This window comes from Rhinolophus hipposideros (genome assembly GCF_964194185.1).
Source record: "Rhinolophus hipposideros genome assembly, chromosome: 26".
NCBI lineage: Eukaryota > Metazoa > Chordata > Mammalia > Chiroptera > Rhinolophidae > Rhinolophus > Rhinolophus hipposideros.
In genome coordinates this window covers 4,982,658-4,999,544 of record NC_138072.1, presented here as the reverse complement: position 1 = coordinate 4,999,544, position 16,887 = coordinate 4,982,658, and the positions used below count along the sequence as shown (strand labels likewise).

Here is a 16,887-nt window from a genome sequence, read left to right as displayed (position 1 = left end):
TTTGCTTTGTATGAAGGCTTTGATTCCCATAATTGACCACTTTATGGATATTTGAATTACACACACTAATAATGCCTGCATAAAATAAGATTTAAGTATGCAAGAGCCTTAAAGTGAAAAACATGATCTTTCTGACTGCCTTAAAATACAACTAGTTCTCCAACCCAGGCATAAAGTTCCTTTCCATAGGGTCTGTTCATTAAGTAATGCCTTAATAGTGTTAGTTTCTCGAGTGAAAACTCCAAGGGTCTTTTAGAGCTTTCACTTTTACATAAAGAATGGGAATTTGTTAAGTTTTAAAACCTTACTGTACATTACTATTTGAAGCACCCACTAACAGGATAAACATGACTGTTAACATCAGTAATATTTGTGGAAGTTTGAGGGTTTTTTTATTGTTTTGTATAACAAATTACCCAAGAAACTGGACTTTATGTAACTAACTCCAAGGACCAAGTTGTATCTTTAAGCACTATGAATGAAAAATACAGTTACACAGTTCCAAAAAATTGTTAATTTTTTAAGGGGATTTTTCAAGACAAAAGGCAAATATTTTGTTTGAAGCCTACAAGCAAATTCATTCAAAAAAGTGACTGTAATTGTGAAACGTTGCAATCAGTATAAAGTATCGAGACCAGTGATTTGTTTAATTACATTCACATTTTGTACATTCAATTTGCCTTTCAAAGCAGGAATCTTTTATAAAACTGAAAGAGAACTTTAAATTGTAAAGCTGGTGCTTAAAAGTATATAAAGTTTGATAAGTTTCATTTCAAAAGAAAGGACCCTTATGGGGGCGCAGGGGTCCGAGGTCTGTTGGTAAACTCTTTGATGCTTTGTTTAGTCTTCCAAGTTTTCACTGTAAATACCTAACAATGTAATTTTGCTGTTTTCTGATAGAAAATGGAAGAAATACTAATGTATGAAATTTATTACATGATAGAACAGTTTTCATCGATACTGTGAAATCTTGACTTCCTCTCCTTTCTATCCTTGCAAAATGCCATACGGAATAAATCGTTTTAGACATGGAACACAGGTGGGCACTCTGAACTGTTTCTGGTCAATTGTATTATTGTAGAAATTGATAGAAGTACCAAATAAACTATGCACATCAAACAATTGTCTTTATTTTTTTAAAGAGATAAGAATTTTAAGCCTCTAATATGCTTTATAAAATCTAAGACTCTTAGTAATCTATTATATTTGAATACGATGAAAATAAGGTTTTGGAAATTAAATTGGCCTTACAATTCCTCTATATACTACTGTTTGTAACTATTACTTATTTAAACTATATGTGGTTGGGATATTTTTCCAATGGATTTCAATTATAGGATCAAAACAACTGGATTTAATCAAAGTGCACATTATTAAGTTTTAAAAACAGGATTCTGTGAAAAAAAATCTCACATTTGCCTTTGGGAAACGTTTACAGCAAAGTCAACCGTGCAAATAAAAACATTTTGTTTCAGTGCCAGTTTGCAGACATTTCTATCTGAATTTCCATAAAATTTTTCTGAAAAGTTTCAAGATCAGAGCTGGAAGTTATGCAGAAGAGTAAGAGCACGTTTCATGAGCATATACCCATCAAAACTTGGAACACTTGGTTGATTTTATAGTTCTTTATTTAAACATGACAGTCAACAGTTGTGGAAAAAGGAAGACTGCAAACTGTACATTTCTTTATAGATGAAGAAAATTTGACCTTAAAAAATGTTGCTTATATGACATTTTTTAATAATATACATTAGTAAACAATAAAATCCAACTACATTTAAACAAAACACCCTTTTTCCCCCCTTGACTTTTAAGTTTTCCAATTAGATATTTTGACAATTTGAGTATAAACTGATTAGTGATAAAATGAGAAAACAAATGGCCCACTTAATGTTAATGGGCTCCAGTAAACAGTCTTTCAGATCTCAACATTAAAAATAAGAGGACAGGGCCAGCCTGGTGGCTCAGGCGGTTAGAGCTCCATGCTCCTAACTCTGAAGGCTGCCAGTTCGATTCCCACATGGGCCCGTGGACTCTTAACTACAAGGCTGCCAGTTCAATTCCTCGAGTCCCGCAAGGGATGGTGGGCTGTGCCCCCTGCAACTAGCAATGGCAACTGGACCTGGAGCTGAGCTGCGCCCTCCACAACTAAGACTGAAAGGACAACAACTTGACTTGGAAAAAAGGCCTGGAAGTACACACTGTTCCCCAATAAAGTCCTTTTCCCCTTCCCAATAAAATCTTTAAATAATAAAAAAAAAAGGCTTGTGAGCAATACAAACAAAAAATAAGAAAAAGATAAAAGAGGACTGAACAAAACTCTTTTAAACTGGATCCTCACCATTCTTTCTAGCCTGCGATTCTGGAAAAAGCTGTTGAAACAATGCACACCTAGGTTTTCTTAGATTTTATATTTTTATCCAGCTATAAGGTATGTTGATGGGGACTGTCTCCCTAAAATTTGTATGTTGAAACCCTAACCTCCAATATGATAGCATTTGAAGATAATGGCCTTTGCAAGAAATGCGATCTTAGGCAACGCGATGGATTATGCCTTTATAGGAAGAGCTGTGAGAGCTCGCTGCTGCCGGTCGTGTGAGGGCAGCAAGGAGACGGCCGCCTGCAAACCGGGAAGAGGGTCCTCACCGGGAACCCAATGAGCCGACGCTCCATCTCAGGCTTCCCAGGCTGCAGAAATGCGAGAGCAAGTGTTTGCTGTCTGCACCGTCCAGTGACGGCCCAGCAGCTCGAGCTAAGACCTAGGGAGGGGAGGGGAAATGGACCCCCCCCATAAGGCGGTAGCGAGACCCTGACAGCCTGATGGGTGCACGAGACAACCACACGGCAGCCCCGCCCCCTTATCCGCGGTTTCAGTTACCGATGGTCCACTGGCCGGGAGCGCTAAATGGCCAGTCGCGGGCCGTTGCCGTCGCGTGATGAAGTCTCGCGTGGCCTCGCTCGGCGCTCCGGCTCATCCGAGGCGGGAGGCTCCTGCCGCTGCCCCGGCGCGGCCGCCTCGGCGTCGGGTGCAGAGGTGGCGCCTCGGGCCCGGGCTCCGCGCCCGCTTCACCTGCCAGACGCCCCGCGGCACCGGGCAGTGGCGCTGGCCTTGCGGGCGCGGAGGTGAGGCCGGTGCGGCCGGCGGCGCGTGCGACGGCCGTGGTCACACAGCACGACGGCCGGCGGGGAGGGTGTCCCGCGTGTGACCGCACCTGCCGGGCGGCCTGGTCCTGCGGCCTCGGTGTCCCCGGGCACGCACCGCGGCTCCGCTGGGAGGGCGGCCTCCCGTGGCCCAGGGGGAGCTGTGTCGCACGGGGTCGCGGGGTTTGCCGGCCCTGGGGGGAGGGGCAGAGCCTCGGGAGGGACGAGGAGGAGTCGGGGTCCGCCGAGTGGCCGCGGAGCTGGGGGCCGTGTCCGCTGAGGCCGGGGCTCTGCCCGCACGCCGGAGACCGGACACCGAGCCCCGGCGCCCCAGCGGCAGCCCGGGAAGCGGCCGGTGGGCACTCGCCGCGGCCCCTGCGTCTGCGGTCACCCGGGCGGGGCGACCCTGGCAGCACTGCGCTCGGTGCGTGACACGGACGCCAGAGTCCGCTCGGTGTTGCTGCCAATGCCCTGTGCCCGCCAGGCCGCTGTTACAGCTGTCCTGTCGTCCTTCGCCTCCTGTGCCTCCCGTGTAAGTGAAACTTAATGCAGGGATGAGCGCAGACAGACAGGGCCCCAGGCTACCTGCGGTCGCGGGTGTTACCTGGGGGGCTCGGAACACATCCCCGAGGACAAGCGGGGACTACGGCGCACATTGCCGAGCCACGGTGATCAGAACAGCCCTTCTGTACCACGGGTCTGCTCCCCCCTGAGCACCGTGCGGTGACTTATGTCCTCTCCATTTCTCAGACGTTAGAGGAAGATGGTATCAGCCGCCGGTGACAAAAAGGAACTTACCAGCTGGGAGAGATGAAGTCGCCTACCTACCAGTCACACCTAGGAACCGTGACTCGTGAAATGAAGGCTTCCCTGTCTTGATGGAACAGGTGTGTCCCTGTAAGTACCAGTTACAGTTTGTTTTCACCGAGGATGGAATTCCTCGTGTCTGCCTCCCCAAATCCCTCCCCTGGAACCCGACTTTGTAAAGAGCCCTGCATAACGAGTTAAAACACGTTCTTCACTGAGCGGTACGTCGGCAGGGCACCCACCCAGTCCCAGATTGTTCCTGCTGTTCAGACACCCACTGGAAGTCCACATTGTGGCCTGTGCTTCTGACCGGCTGGCTATAGACGGGAGGCTCCCAGGAACTCCTCCCTTGTTGTCACGCAGCTGCCTAACCGTCTGTCCCCTCGAGCCTATCCCTAAAGAAAGAAGAGTCTGTGAGACTTTCCTTTCAGGGACTTTGCTTCACCTTTCTGCTTACACTTCATGTCTCTCTGTTTGGCCCCCAAAGGATGGTTGGTCAGCCAATGACGGAAAAGATTCCTCCCGGGAGGAACAACCCAAGCCAGGCAGAACCGTGTGGGGACCACCAGGAAAACTCACAGGGTTGACAGAGGTGGGCACAGCCCCCACCATCCCCCGGCTAAGGAGAGCTTCTGCCCACGTGGCTGTATTCCTTCCCACAACCTGCTTGGGAAGTGAGCCAATGATGTAATAACATCAGTTCTCCTTCCATTCTTAACAATAAGTCTCAGCATAAAGGATTTGTTCCTGGGGAGGCACATATCATAATTGTTAAGACAAAATGGGACGTTCGATTCCGGCTTTTTGCAGGCAAGGGTGATTGACTTGAATCAGTTTTCTGGTATGATGTGTGAGACTCACAGACCGTGGAGAAAACAATGCTACTTCCTTGTGTGTTCATCAATAACAGCCAGAAGGCAGCCCGATTCAGAGGACCCCAGTCCTCTGAGGCTGGGAGACCCTTGGCCCCGGTTCATAACTTTCTTGATTTCTGTTTCTTTCTTAACCCTTCGCCGCCCGTTCTCGTTCTCTCACTGCCTGTGTTGCACTGGACACGACACTCCCTGGATTTAATTAATTAGCTAGAGCAGCTCACAGAACTCAAATATTTTGCTTAATAGATTATCGATTTATTAGAAAAGGATATACCTCGGAAGAGATGCACAAGGTTAGGAGTGGGGAAAGGGCACGGACCTTCCATGCCCTCCTCAGGCACCACTCTCCCTGAATCTTCACGTGTTCACCAACCAGGAAGCTCGCAGAACCCGGTCCTTCTGGGTTTTTATAGGCTCCTTTACACAGGCGTGTTAGATTAAATCATTGGGCATTAGTGGTTGCATTCAATCTCCAGTTCCTTTCCCCTCCCTCGAGCTTGGAGGTGGGGCTCAAAGTTCCAACCGGCTCATCACTTGCTTGGTTCCACTGGCAGCCACCTCCCATGCTTAGTGGGCATTGCACAAGCCACCTCATTCACACAACAAAAGTGGCTCTGCTCACAGAAAATTCCAGAGGTTTTAGTATCTGGGTGCCAGGAAAGGGATGAAGGTGAACTATGTATTTCCTATAAATCACAATATCACACAAGGTAATAGACTTCCTTTACTCGCTAACAAAGATTTTACAACACAGCAAGCATGTAAAATTTCTCAGGACATAATGCAAAATAAAGGACATTCCAGTCTCTGTTCTATTCATGTTAGAACTTACCACAAGAATGACATAGCCCAAATGCTTGTTTTATCAAGGTCTCCTGATGACGGTTTAAGAAGTCCATGGAGAAAGCATCATTGACGGCAAGTAGCCAAAAAAGCCACAGCCATCACCCGCAGGACTTTCCCAAGATTCTTTGGTCCATTTTGATCACAAAGCAGAAGCCCTCCACTTCTCTTAAAGTACATATTCCTCCCTCTAAAGTTTCTCTTTTCCAGCATCTGGTAATCTGCCTATGTGAGTGTGGGGTCATCTAGTAAAATGCCTCTTAGGCACTTAATATTAACTCAAGTACGTTTCTGAATTGTTTCAAAAGTTCATCCTCATACAAAACTGAAATAGTCCTCCTTTTAATTTCTGTTGAAGAGCTACACAAAATGAAAGGCTTTGATAGGCAGAAGGGGTGAGAAAAAAAGTTTAGAGCAAGGGGTGGTTTCAGGCGGGGTCACCTTTCTTTGGGGGAAGCAGGGAGCCTATCAGGTGGATCTTCTCAATTGACCAGGAAAAATCCCAGACCAACTGGTTAAAATTCCATTCCTGAGAGAGGCTGAACCTGCATTTAGGTTAAGTGTTAGGTCTCGGTCTGGTGATGTTTGGTGACGTGGCCATAGCATAAGTGACTCCATTTTGGGCCTGAGGTCTCTATTTTTTCACACTGCTTATAGGTGCAGTTTCTGTTCTTTGGAACAGCTAAGTCAATTAAATGACTGATTTGGTTTCTCTGAAATAAGTTTCATTCCATCGTACAAATTTAATATACTTCTCTCAGTCAACTTCTCAAAGTGTGAAGTGTTGTCACAATATAACACTAGGACATGTCCTACCAAGGTCACAGTTGCATCAGTGAAAGCCTCACGTTTCAAAGAGAAATCACACATCAGTCCAAACCACTAAAAGCTGCAAAACGTAAGGGGTTGACTCCTGAGTAGTATACATAATAAAGAATCCCAGATGTTTACCTTCTAGCTCTTGGTAGTAAAATGTATATATAAATTCCTAATAAGACACATTCTTCCCTGATCTTTTGATATAACTCCACCCCTCCAGTTTTAAATATCCCTTTTTCTCAAGAATGAGAAGGCAGGAAGATGAGGTTTCCACAGTGATTTATTGCTCATTGTTTTTACAATGTTTTCATGAAAATCATTCACATACTTGAAGATCCTCAAACATTCAAAAGGCATCATCGGGCATTATCACTTTGAATAACTGGCATTTTACTATCACTAAAATTCGTGTTACTTTTCTTTAAATAACACTGACGAACCAATGGCAGCAATTTCCCTTCTTCGTGAAGCCTATGAGTGTCAGTTGCACCTCCAATAAAAGTTCCATTGACAAATATTCTTGGCACCTGTGGGACAAACAAAGATTAAATGTCACCCGTGTGTCAGAAATAGAAGACCATTTGACATAATATCCAATGCTCCACTCAGGGTATGTTTCTGGGCCAAGCACCATACTAACTCCCTCACAAATTACCTATTTGAATCTTCACATCCCTTGAGTTAGGTACAATTTTGAGCCTTATTTTGGAGGGCAATGAAGCACAGGCACTTGCCCAAAATCAGAGTGATAGTAAATGACAGAGCTGGGATTTAAATCCAGGACAATCTGACCCTCAAGTCCTTCCTCCAAATCACACTGGCATATAAAAAGGAAAATAAAACAGTCTGTAATTACAATAACGTTTAAGTGTCTTACGGTTGTTTACTAAAGGGAAAGAGAATACTCTGAACTTCTGTGCACATAGAAACAAGAAGGAAAATGGCCCCATGGTGTATTTTTCTGAGAATGCATATTATGGAAAAATCCACAAATGTCAAGAATCTAAAACCATGGGGCACTAAAGTGCTTCCATCGGCACAGTAACTGAAGACTGAGCCCTGGTCTGTACCGTCCAGGTGAGGGGCGGTACAGAAGACTCAGACATGAGAGGAGCTCCAGGAGACTCATAGACAAACAGTCATGCCAACACCAGTGCCCCACCCGTCCCAGTCTCACACGCACAGCAAGAATAAAAATCAAAGGAATGAACTCTGCTGTTTCCTAGTCTATAAATCTGGTTCCCAGATCGTCGTGTCTTGCATTACAAAAGTAGTGGGAAGTGAGGAGGGTGGCGCAGGGTTAAGAAATATAGTAGCTAAGAATAGAGTGCAAGCAGGGCCAAGGGACTCGAGCCTCAAAGGACTGAGCCCCGAATCAGGCCAACGCATAGCTTTTATTGATTAACAAATGAGGAAGTAAAGCTTGTTAATCTCAAGGTCTGTGAATCTCACACATTATCCTAGGAAACTGATTCAAACCAGTCACCGTTGCCTGTAGGCAGCAGACCCGTAAGTCTCAGGACGTCTTAGAAGTTGCTGTGTGTCCCTCCCCAAGGGCCAAAACCTTTATGCACAGGAAGAGACAGAGAGCTGATGTTATCACATCCTTGAATCTCTTCCCAAGCAGGATGTGAGAAGGAATGTAGCCAGAGGCAGAAGCTCTCCTGAGGCAGGGGTAGATGGGGGTCTGTGCCCACCTCTATCAATCCCACAAGTTCTCCAGAGGGCCCCCACGTGACTGTGTCTGGCTTAGGTTGCTCCTTCCTTAAGGAATCTCACCCGTCATTGACTAACCAGCCACCCTTTGGGGCCAAACAGGGAGGCGTAAGGTGTAAGCACAAAGGTGAAGCAAAGTCCCTGAAAGGATCCGTCTCACAGACTCTCCTTTCTTTAGGGGCAGGCACGAGGGGACAGACGGGTAGGCTGCTGCGTGGCAACACCGGATCTGCCATTTCTTTACCAACACAAGCTTCTCAACAGAATGTCTGGCTCCCTTTTGCTAACACGAGGGTCTGGACTGTAGTGGCCCAGGTCACCAGCTATGCGGGGGAAAGCCCCACAGAGAATACACTCACGGTTCTTTCACCAGTCATTCTGTAAAGAGCATCTTGGAACTGGCTTCCGTATTCAAGCGTGTCCAGTTCCACCACTTTGCAGTTAACATTGATGTCATGGAAAAGCTTCTTTGCCATTGTACAGTAAGAACAAGATGTTTTCGAGAAAATCACCACACAATTATCAGAAATTGTTTCCTGAAGTCAAAGAGACAACAAAAAATAACTGTAATTCCAGACATTACCTTTTGGAAAGAAATCATGATACAGTGAAGAAAGGGTATGGATTTGGGGGTTCTCATGATTCAGGGCTCAAACTAAGTCTCCATTATCCATTTTCTCATCGGTAGGTTGAGGGTAATGTTATTCATTTCAAAAGAATGTTATTAGGAAAAAAGGATGTAACAGCTGGAAGGTGTGGATATGGAGTAATAATGATTGTAGCCAGTTCATATACAGCAAAAACTCGGTGGGCCAGACACAAAGCTCAACACTGTACTTTACGAGCTCATTTCAACCTCACTACAGTCCTGAGACAGGTCCTACTATGACCTCCGCCTCACAGATAAGCAAAGTGAGCAGAGAAAGGTAAATAACTTATTCACAGTCCTCTAGCTAGTAAGTGGCAGACCTGGGATTTGACCCCAGGCAAGTCTGGTTCTACCGTCCAGGCACGTACTCTTCTCTGTTACACTGCTTCTCAAAGAGTCTGGAAGTATCCAGGACTTATCTCCTCACCTTCTTTGACGTTCAGTGGTGAGGACTGACATGTGATTTCTCTTTAAAATGTAAGGCTTTCACTGAGCCAGGTAGAAACCACAGCTTACTGTATATCTTTATAGTAAAAAAACAAAAACCTGTCATTACTGTATTGATAAGGTACGCTTATATTGTTGCTCCTGGAAAACCTATCTCCAGAAATCCTTATTCAATGAATGGGTTGGAAGCAGAGGTCAGAAACTGTATTTAAAACCGTCCCAGATGACTAATGGGATCAGCTTGGTTTGGAAACTACTCCCCAGGCCTTGGATCACAAAAACCATGAGACTTTGTTAGGCATCTGCATTGCCTATGGAATCTGTTCTGTTTTGTTTTTCTCGTTTCTAAGTATATGAATATCCAGGCCCTTCAAGAGATTCTGAATGTGTAGGTCTAGGACCAGGCATCCGTTTAGGTTGTTCTTATGTGGGTCGTAACCAGAACCTTCAGGATGAAGGCCAAACATCAGAAAGCAGGGTCCCCAGGCAAAGCGATTCAAATGCTGTGTCCACCTGGGGTGTCAGAAGCCTTCTCAGTCCCAGTTCAGCAGCCTGCAAGTTGGTCTGTTGTTACGCTTTCTCTTCTGCTTACTCAGCATATTCAGTGTAAAAGTCTATGTCGGAGAGCCAGCCATATGAGAGACGTATTAACGAACCCATGTTATAAATGCGAAAACTGAGGCCGAGTGGTTCCCAATACTGGGATTTGATCCCCCCTGTGCCAACACCAAAGCCAGTGCTCTCCTCCATCGTGCTACCTCGATTATAGGTACATAGATTATAGGCACACAGAGGCTCACTGAGAGGGACGTGAGCAACCTGGGTGCTCACAGGTAGTACAGACACTGACGAAGAGATGCCAAAGTGCGCTGAAACTCAAGATGAGAGTGCCAAAGGTTCTTGAACCTTCCTTCTCACCTTTTCTCAAGCTCATCCTTGCTATACAGTTCATGATTTTGTATTCTTGTCTTAAACAGATTCAATTCCCTCATACTGGGTTTCTAGCACTGCTGTTACACTCAGCAGCTGTGACTAAATAGTTTTTTGCACCAAATAAAGGCAGAAATGTTCTGTGTGTGTGGTAGGGTTGGTGGTGAGGAACACAGAAAGAAAAACATGACTGTGTCTTGTAGGCTGTGAGGGAACAAGAGCAATTTCCTGAGGCAGAATTAACTGGGCTTTGTGTGTGTGTGTGTGTGGGGGGGAACAAGAGTAAAACGGTAGAACACAGCAGTGCACAGATTCCCTGAGAAGATAGTTTATAGATTACCTATCGTGTCCTAGGTTCTGTGTGTAGACAACAAAGCTGTTGTTATAGAGCTTCCGAGGCCAAAATCAAATAGTACCCCTGGCTAAGGGAAGCCTGACCTGAGGAGGGCAATGGAAAGAAACAGCCAACATCACAGACCCCGCTGAGAGGGAGTGAAGACTCCATTAAGAGTAAATCTCAGGGGCGGAAGGGTGGCTCAGTTGGTTAGACCATGAGCTCTGGGCAACGGGGCTGCAGGTTCAAATCTCACATAGGCCAGAGAGCTGCGCCCTTCGCAACTAGAATGAAGTCAGTGAGCTGCCGCTCAGCTCCCGGGGTTCCAGATGGCTCAGTTGGATGGAGTGCCAGCTCTCAACCACAAGGTTGCTGGTTGGGCTCCTCGACTCCCACAAGGGATGGTGGGCAGCGCCCCCTGCAACTAACAACAGCAACTGGACCTGGAGCTGAGCTGCGCCCTCCACAACTAAGACTGAAAGGACAACAACTTTGACTTGGAAAAAGTCCCGGAAGTACACATTGTTCCCCAATAAAGTCCTGTTCCCCTTCCCCAATAAAACCTAAAGGAAGAAAACAGGAGTAAATATCATAAATTTTGACTACCAAAATGGACTGTTTTGTCACATGGATTATTTTGATAGTAAATATTAAAATAGATTTTTAGTAATTCATTTGCTGAACCATGTCAGATTGGATATTGAATAAGAATATTCAATGCATAAGACATTTCTTTTTCCACACAGGAGAGTTTCTTTTCCTCCTACGTTTTCTTTATCACTCACTTGGATCTGAGTCGCAGGAGGAGCTGCTGGCTTCCCCAAAGGTGACGACATGCTGTTCCCCATCCTAAAAGGAATTTGTAAAGGTAAGCCAGTTTATGAAATATTAAAAATAATATACCAAATGCGATCCATTTGAAGAAAACCTGATATGCAAATAGATATTCAAACATATGTAGAAGGAAAGAAGTGTTCTTATCAGTACAAAATATCAGTTTACAAAGTATTTTACTAAATACTTGGTTTACTAAAACCAAAGGGCCTTTGTGCTTTTCTCACTAACCTCCCAATGGCCTTAATTATTTGATAAAACCACATTTACTGTGTTTAAACCCTGGCACCAATTTCAAATACACTGTCCTAATGATTGGCCCCCATGACCATTTCCTTATAAAAACATGCCAAAACTCCACGAACACGTGATGAAACAGAAAACCTACAAAAGTCAAAGATTTTACAGCTATTGAATTATAAGGTTGTACACCTGAACTTTATTAATAACATTACATAATGTTATTAATAAATTTCATTAATTTTTTAAATAAAAAAATTAAGGTTTTAAAAGTGGGGAAAAAAGGATTTTAAGGAAATTAAAGTATCTCTCACAATGATCCATAGCTCCAAGTTTCCCAATCAGTAAAGTGGGAACAATAGTCACTCCCACCTCAAAGAGTTTTGTGAAGGTTAAATGAATTGATATACATAAAGAACAGTGCCTTGAACACAGCACACGTTCAATAACATTTGACATTATTACTATTATAGCCTGATTACAGAGACCCTCATTATCCCAGTATTTATTATTCAAAATCAAGCCACTGGTAGCTTGTACAAGGAGGTATTGTAACAGGAAAAGGTCCACTACACTAAAAAAACCAACCTTAGTTTAATATCATCCAGTCTCCCTGCCTGTCCCTAGAACCTTTCCCCACTGACTTCCTCTCTTGATCAGTCAAGTCCTACAGCATATTTGGGACAGTATGACATCAGGATGCAAACTAGTTGCCAGGTGGAGTTTCAATCCTTGCCAACGGACTGTAAGATAAAAGGGGGTTCAAAAAGAATTACTCAACCATCTAGGGATGAAGAGAGTAAGCTAAAGAATTGAAGCCTCAAATAGTTCAGAAAACAGTCTCCTTATGATTATGTTGCAAACTCAAGTTTTGATAGAAAACTTTCTCCCTCCAAACGCTGAAAGCACTTAAAATTTAAATGTTGTACTGTTGTTAAATATAAAAGTAATCTACTTTTTATAATGTTTAGATTCCTTTTTAAAAAGGTACCCACCAAAACTTTTCTTTTTTACTGTGTAGCATGAAATTTTAGTACTGGTTTAAGAATCCACTTTAAATGGCTTTTGACATGTGATCCTTGGATGATGAACAAAGGGAACAAAGCTGTTGTTACAGAGCTTCCCAGGCCAAAATCAAACAGTACCCCTGGCTAAGGGAAGCCTGACCTGAGCTGGGCATGCCTGCCTGCTTAGAATAAAGACGCTGTAACAAACATTACCTTTGGTAATAAGGAAAAAGAGACACAAACTACTGCAAGGGAACATTGTAACTCCCCAATGATTACAATCTATTGTTTCTTGCTTCCCAATAGTTGAGCAAGGAAACCTTTAAAACAAAAAGGGCCTGTGTGCTTTTGTCAGAAAGGGGTTGGGGAAGCCAGCTAGCCAATTTAGCAGACATTCTCTTTAAGAAAAAAGCAAAATGAGTTCCTGAAGCCTAAACCAGAAAAGAAAGGAGGTTAATCTGTGCTGGCCTGGACCTAAGAAGGTGCCTGTGAATAAATCAGCGATGCATTAGGTTGTCAACCAAGAAACTGAGCCCTTTTCATCCCAAGTCCAGCATTTATTTGTCATCCCTAAACCATCTACTACAAGATTCACTGTTGAAGCAGGAGTTCCAGTGGAACTTTGGCAAGAGCATGTTTTCCTGGGTAGTGAGAGCAGGTGGGAGGTGCATTCTGAAATGTCACCCCCTTCCCAGACAAGTAAAAGAGAACGTTTCTGGAAGGGACCTTTCTCCTTAAATCTAGTTGAGCTTTGCAAAAGCTGTCACCTATCAAGGAACAGAACATCAACGGAGAAGTCAGTGTGCACAATAAAGCTTTCACTTCAACAGTGATGAAGCACCCACTAGTCAAAGGCACATGAAGGAAGCACCTACTACGTGCTAAGTCGGCAAAATGCTAAATGCCCCAGGGAGACACAGGGTGGGAAAAACACACCGGAGGGGCTTTGTGACCTGTTAGCCACATGGTTAGACCCTTTGATTAGCGCCTTCCGGAGGGGTTCCCTCGCTTAGCATACAAAGTTCAAGAGTTTCGAGCATCTTGCAAAATTGTAGGAGTCCCCAGGCCGAGGGGGGCGGGAGGGTCTGGCAGGCGGGCGCGACGCACAGCGGCCGGCACGGGGGGCACAGCATCGGCCGGGCGGCGTCTTCCGTGCGGGCCCGGTGACCGCGGGGTACTGGAACCGGAGCAGCGCGGGGAAAGCGCGGTCCTCGCTGTCGCCAGGGGCGACCTCAACCTGCGACAGCCACCGTACCTGTCCTGAGAGACGTGGCCCCTCGGGAGGCGGCGCCCCCTCCCTTCGGCCTGGGGTTGCCTGAGCAGCCGGTGAAACTGCACAACTGGCGACTGCATTAGGATTTCAGCTACACAGCGACTGTTCAGGCTGTGTGTCCCCTGCCTGCCACATTGGGGACACACTGAGACTAAACAGTTCTTCGCTGTCAATCTGAAACCCCAATTTGTTGAGGCATCTTGTATTTCATCTGGCAATCGTGGGGGTTGCGACACGACCCAAGTATTTTCAACCAGAGTCCCCGGATCCTGCAGTCGCACACCCGCCCTGGCCCCGGCCTCTCCCGCCCTCCGCGGCCTCCGCTGGATGGGGCTCGGGACCCACGCGGCGCCGCGCCGCGCCTCGCGGGAGGAAGAGGCTCCAGGCCCCCGCGCCCCGCCGAGCCCACCCTCGCCGGTACCTGAAGGCCGCCCTGCCGCTCCGGTCCCCGCCCCGGGCGAGACGCGTCCCCGCCAGCGCCGCGCGGCGCCAGGGCATGGTGTGAGCGCCGGGCTGCAGCCACCGGGGATGGGGCGGCCCGTCGTCCCGGAAGGCCCGCCCCGGCCGACAGGCCACGCCCTCTGTCACCCGACCGCGCCCCCGCACGCCCGGGCACGCCCCCGCACGCCGGCCACGCCCCCGCATGCCCGCCCCGCCCCACCCGGCCGCTCGGGGTTTTCCTGCAAAGCCGGATTCCTGGCGAGTTGTGTCAGGAACTCAGTGTCGTGTCACCCAGTGTTTACAAAGCTCCGAATGTCACCAATGTCCGAATGTCACCGTCTGCCACTCAAGATGACTTCTCCGCCAGACAACTCGCTGGTGCTTCCACTCACGCCCACGCCTCGGGCATTTAAGTTTCTTTCCGGATTAGGGATGCTTCTAAAGGCTCAGTGAGTGGAACGGTGGCCAATATTCTGGCAAAACGGACTAAAGAAAGAAAAAACAAAGGGAAGACTGCCGGAAAGAAGCCAGTCCTTGGGATGTTGGCCTGGGATGACAGTGTCCTCACAGCGCCTGCTGGCCGGGTCTCCGTGCCGGGGAAGGAAAAGCCTCCGCCAGTCCCCGGAGGGTGGAGAGGAGAGCCCGCAGCCACCTGCAGCCACCTACTGCGGTTTTACGTTCACGGTTAGGAGGAAAAGTAACCCGATGGAGAACGTTCATTCTAAAGGAAACAAACGTTGTGTTTTCGAAATTAGGAAATGAACGTTAGAAGCCCAGCGCTGTCTCGCCGTGGCTTTGAAACTAGGCCGGTGATGCTGAGACCAAGCCGGGGCCCGGGTCGCGGTGATAAGAGCCCTCGGTGCGGTGGCGGCTGCGGAGCCCAACCGAGCAGACCGCGCTTCATTCACCGAACTCGCTGCAGTCTGTGAAGGAGGGTCAAGGTCAGCTGAGACGCCTGCCCCTAAACAGTTATCACCCCAGTGCAGACCCTTCTCGATCCTTCGTGCTCAACGAGCTAAGGGTAAGGTTCACGTTACCAGGTTACAACTGCTGTTTCTGACGGTTCTCTTTCTACTTTCAAGTGGGCTGTGCTTCACGACTTCATGAAAGGATGAAAGACAATTGCAGAAAACAAACACCCTGAAAGGCGTGCGGCCATTCTTCATAAATCCAAAATAACTTTAGAAATTAGGAGATGTCGTCTACAGTGTTGTGCGGTTTTGTCTTGTCTGTGCAATCAAAAGATAGCTGCTAAGGAAATTTACTGCGTTGTTTTTGTTTTGAAGTAGAATTTTACCCTATTGCCTCAACTAATTTTACAAAATAAAGACCATTAGGAGGTGAAACAATCCTGTCACGATGTAATTTTAATGTAGTAGACACGGCTTACAGATTTTTAAAAAGAGATCCCACAATGAAAGTACTTCCAAAATGGTATGTGGGAATGAAGCATACTACATACTACATACTACATACTACATACTACATACTACCTCTTGGTGCTCAGTTGGCTGGCTACACAGCGATGGGTTGGGGTCATACGTGTGATGTGTACACGAGCCTAGTAGGAAGCACGTGGGCCCGTGACCTACACGTGTGCTGTGAACACCGTGGGGAACCAACATACAGAGGGTGCCCCCAACAGGTAAACGCATTTTCAGAAAGGAAAACACTGTATTAAACTTGTAATACTCAACATGTACCGATGACAAAGGATGAACACAAGTCGTGTGTGGGATTTGGGGCACTTCCGGGGTTCGCAGTGGCTCCCCGCTGGGTGCCCTGGGAAGATGATGGCCCTCACTTGCCTGAACCCCACCCTTGCAGTCGTCGCCTCACTAAACCAGCGGGCACCCTGCCAGGTTGGAAGCTATAAAAGAAGCGCCCACGGGGCGGGCACCGAGCATCATGCGGGGCCGGAACCTCCGCCTGGCTCTGGGGCGCTCCCTGCTGGCATTCTGCCTCCTGACGCTGCTCCACGAAGCCCGGGCAAAGCGGTGGGACCTCCTCGGGGGACTTCCGCCGAACCTGTCGCTCAGCCACTCGCAGATGCTGGAGGTGGAGCCGCCAGCGGCGGTTACGCACTGCCCGGCCGCCGACTCTACTACTCCCGCGGCACCAACAGCCTCCAGGCGCAGGGACCACTGGTGGCCGGCGCCAGGCTGCACCTGAGCGTGCAGATGGGGCGCAGAGCCTGCAGGGAGAGCGCGGTGGCCGGAGACCGCGGACACCTCACCCCCTGCACCCCGACCCCGTCCCTCCGCGCTGCAGGATCGGGAGGAGAAGCGGCGCTGCGACGTGGAGACCCTAGAGCTTCCTGCAGAACCCCTCCAGGCTTCTAACGCCCCCTGGGGGACACCCCCGCGGCTAGGGGAGCGGAAGGGCGCGGCACCGCGGAGGGGCGCCCTCCCAGTCCACGGACCACATCTGGTGCACTGCATTTGCCAAGCCTGCTTGGCAAATGTATAGAATGCATTGGTAAATAAATAGCCTTATGAGTTCTATATTTTTTTTCCACGACTCAATGTGAT

The 16,887-nt window shown here is 47.4% G+C and overlaps 2 protein-coding genes and 1 long non-coding RNA gene across 3 annotated transcripts; 1 reads left to right on the top strand and 2 right to left on the bottom strand.

The window, feature by feature from the left end:
- Positions 1-1,608: 1,608 nt before the first annotated feature.
- Positions 1,609-3,797, bottom strand: LOC308493384 (uncharacterized protein; the record flags this gene model as incomplete). Its single annotated transcript, XM_081039456.1, has 3 exons — positions 1,609-2,688; positions 2,879-3,683; positions 3,727-3,797. 2 exons carry the CDS (start codon positions 3,795-3,797, stop codon positions 3,164-3,166), a joined length of 591 nt encoding a protein of 196 aa, XP_080895582.1. The 3' UTR covers positions 1,609-2,688; positions 2,879-3,163.
- On the top strand, positions 2,974-11,429 carry LOC308493265. Its single transcript, XR_013992664.1, has 3 exons — positions 2,974-3,123; positions 3,892-4,038; positions 11,308-11,429. It is a non-coding gene; the product is annotated as an uncharacterized lncRNA (long non-coding RNA).
- On the bottom strand, positions 6,748-14,689 carry GLRX2 (glutaredoxin 2). The gene is made up of 4 exons (XM_081039208.1): positions 14,337-14,689; positions 11,347-11,410; positions 8,561-8,737; positions 6,748-7,012 (listed from the first exon to the last, which is right to left on the bottom strand). Exons 1-4 carry the CDS (start codon positions 14,558-14,560, stop codon positions 6,842-6,844), a joined length of 636 nt encoding a protein of 211 aa, XP_080895334.1. The 5' UTR covers positions 14,561-14,689; the 3' UTR covers positions 6,748-6,841.
- Positions 14,690-16,887: the final 2,198 nt, after the last annotated feature.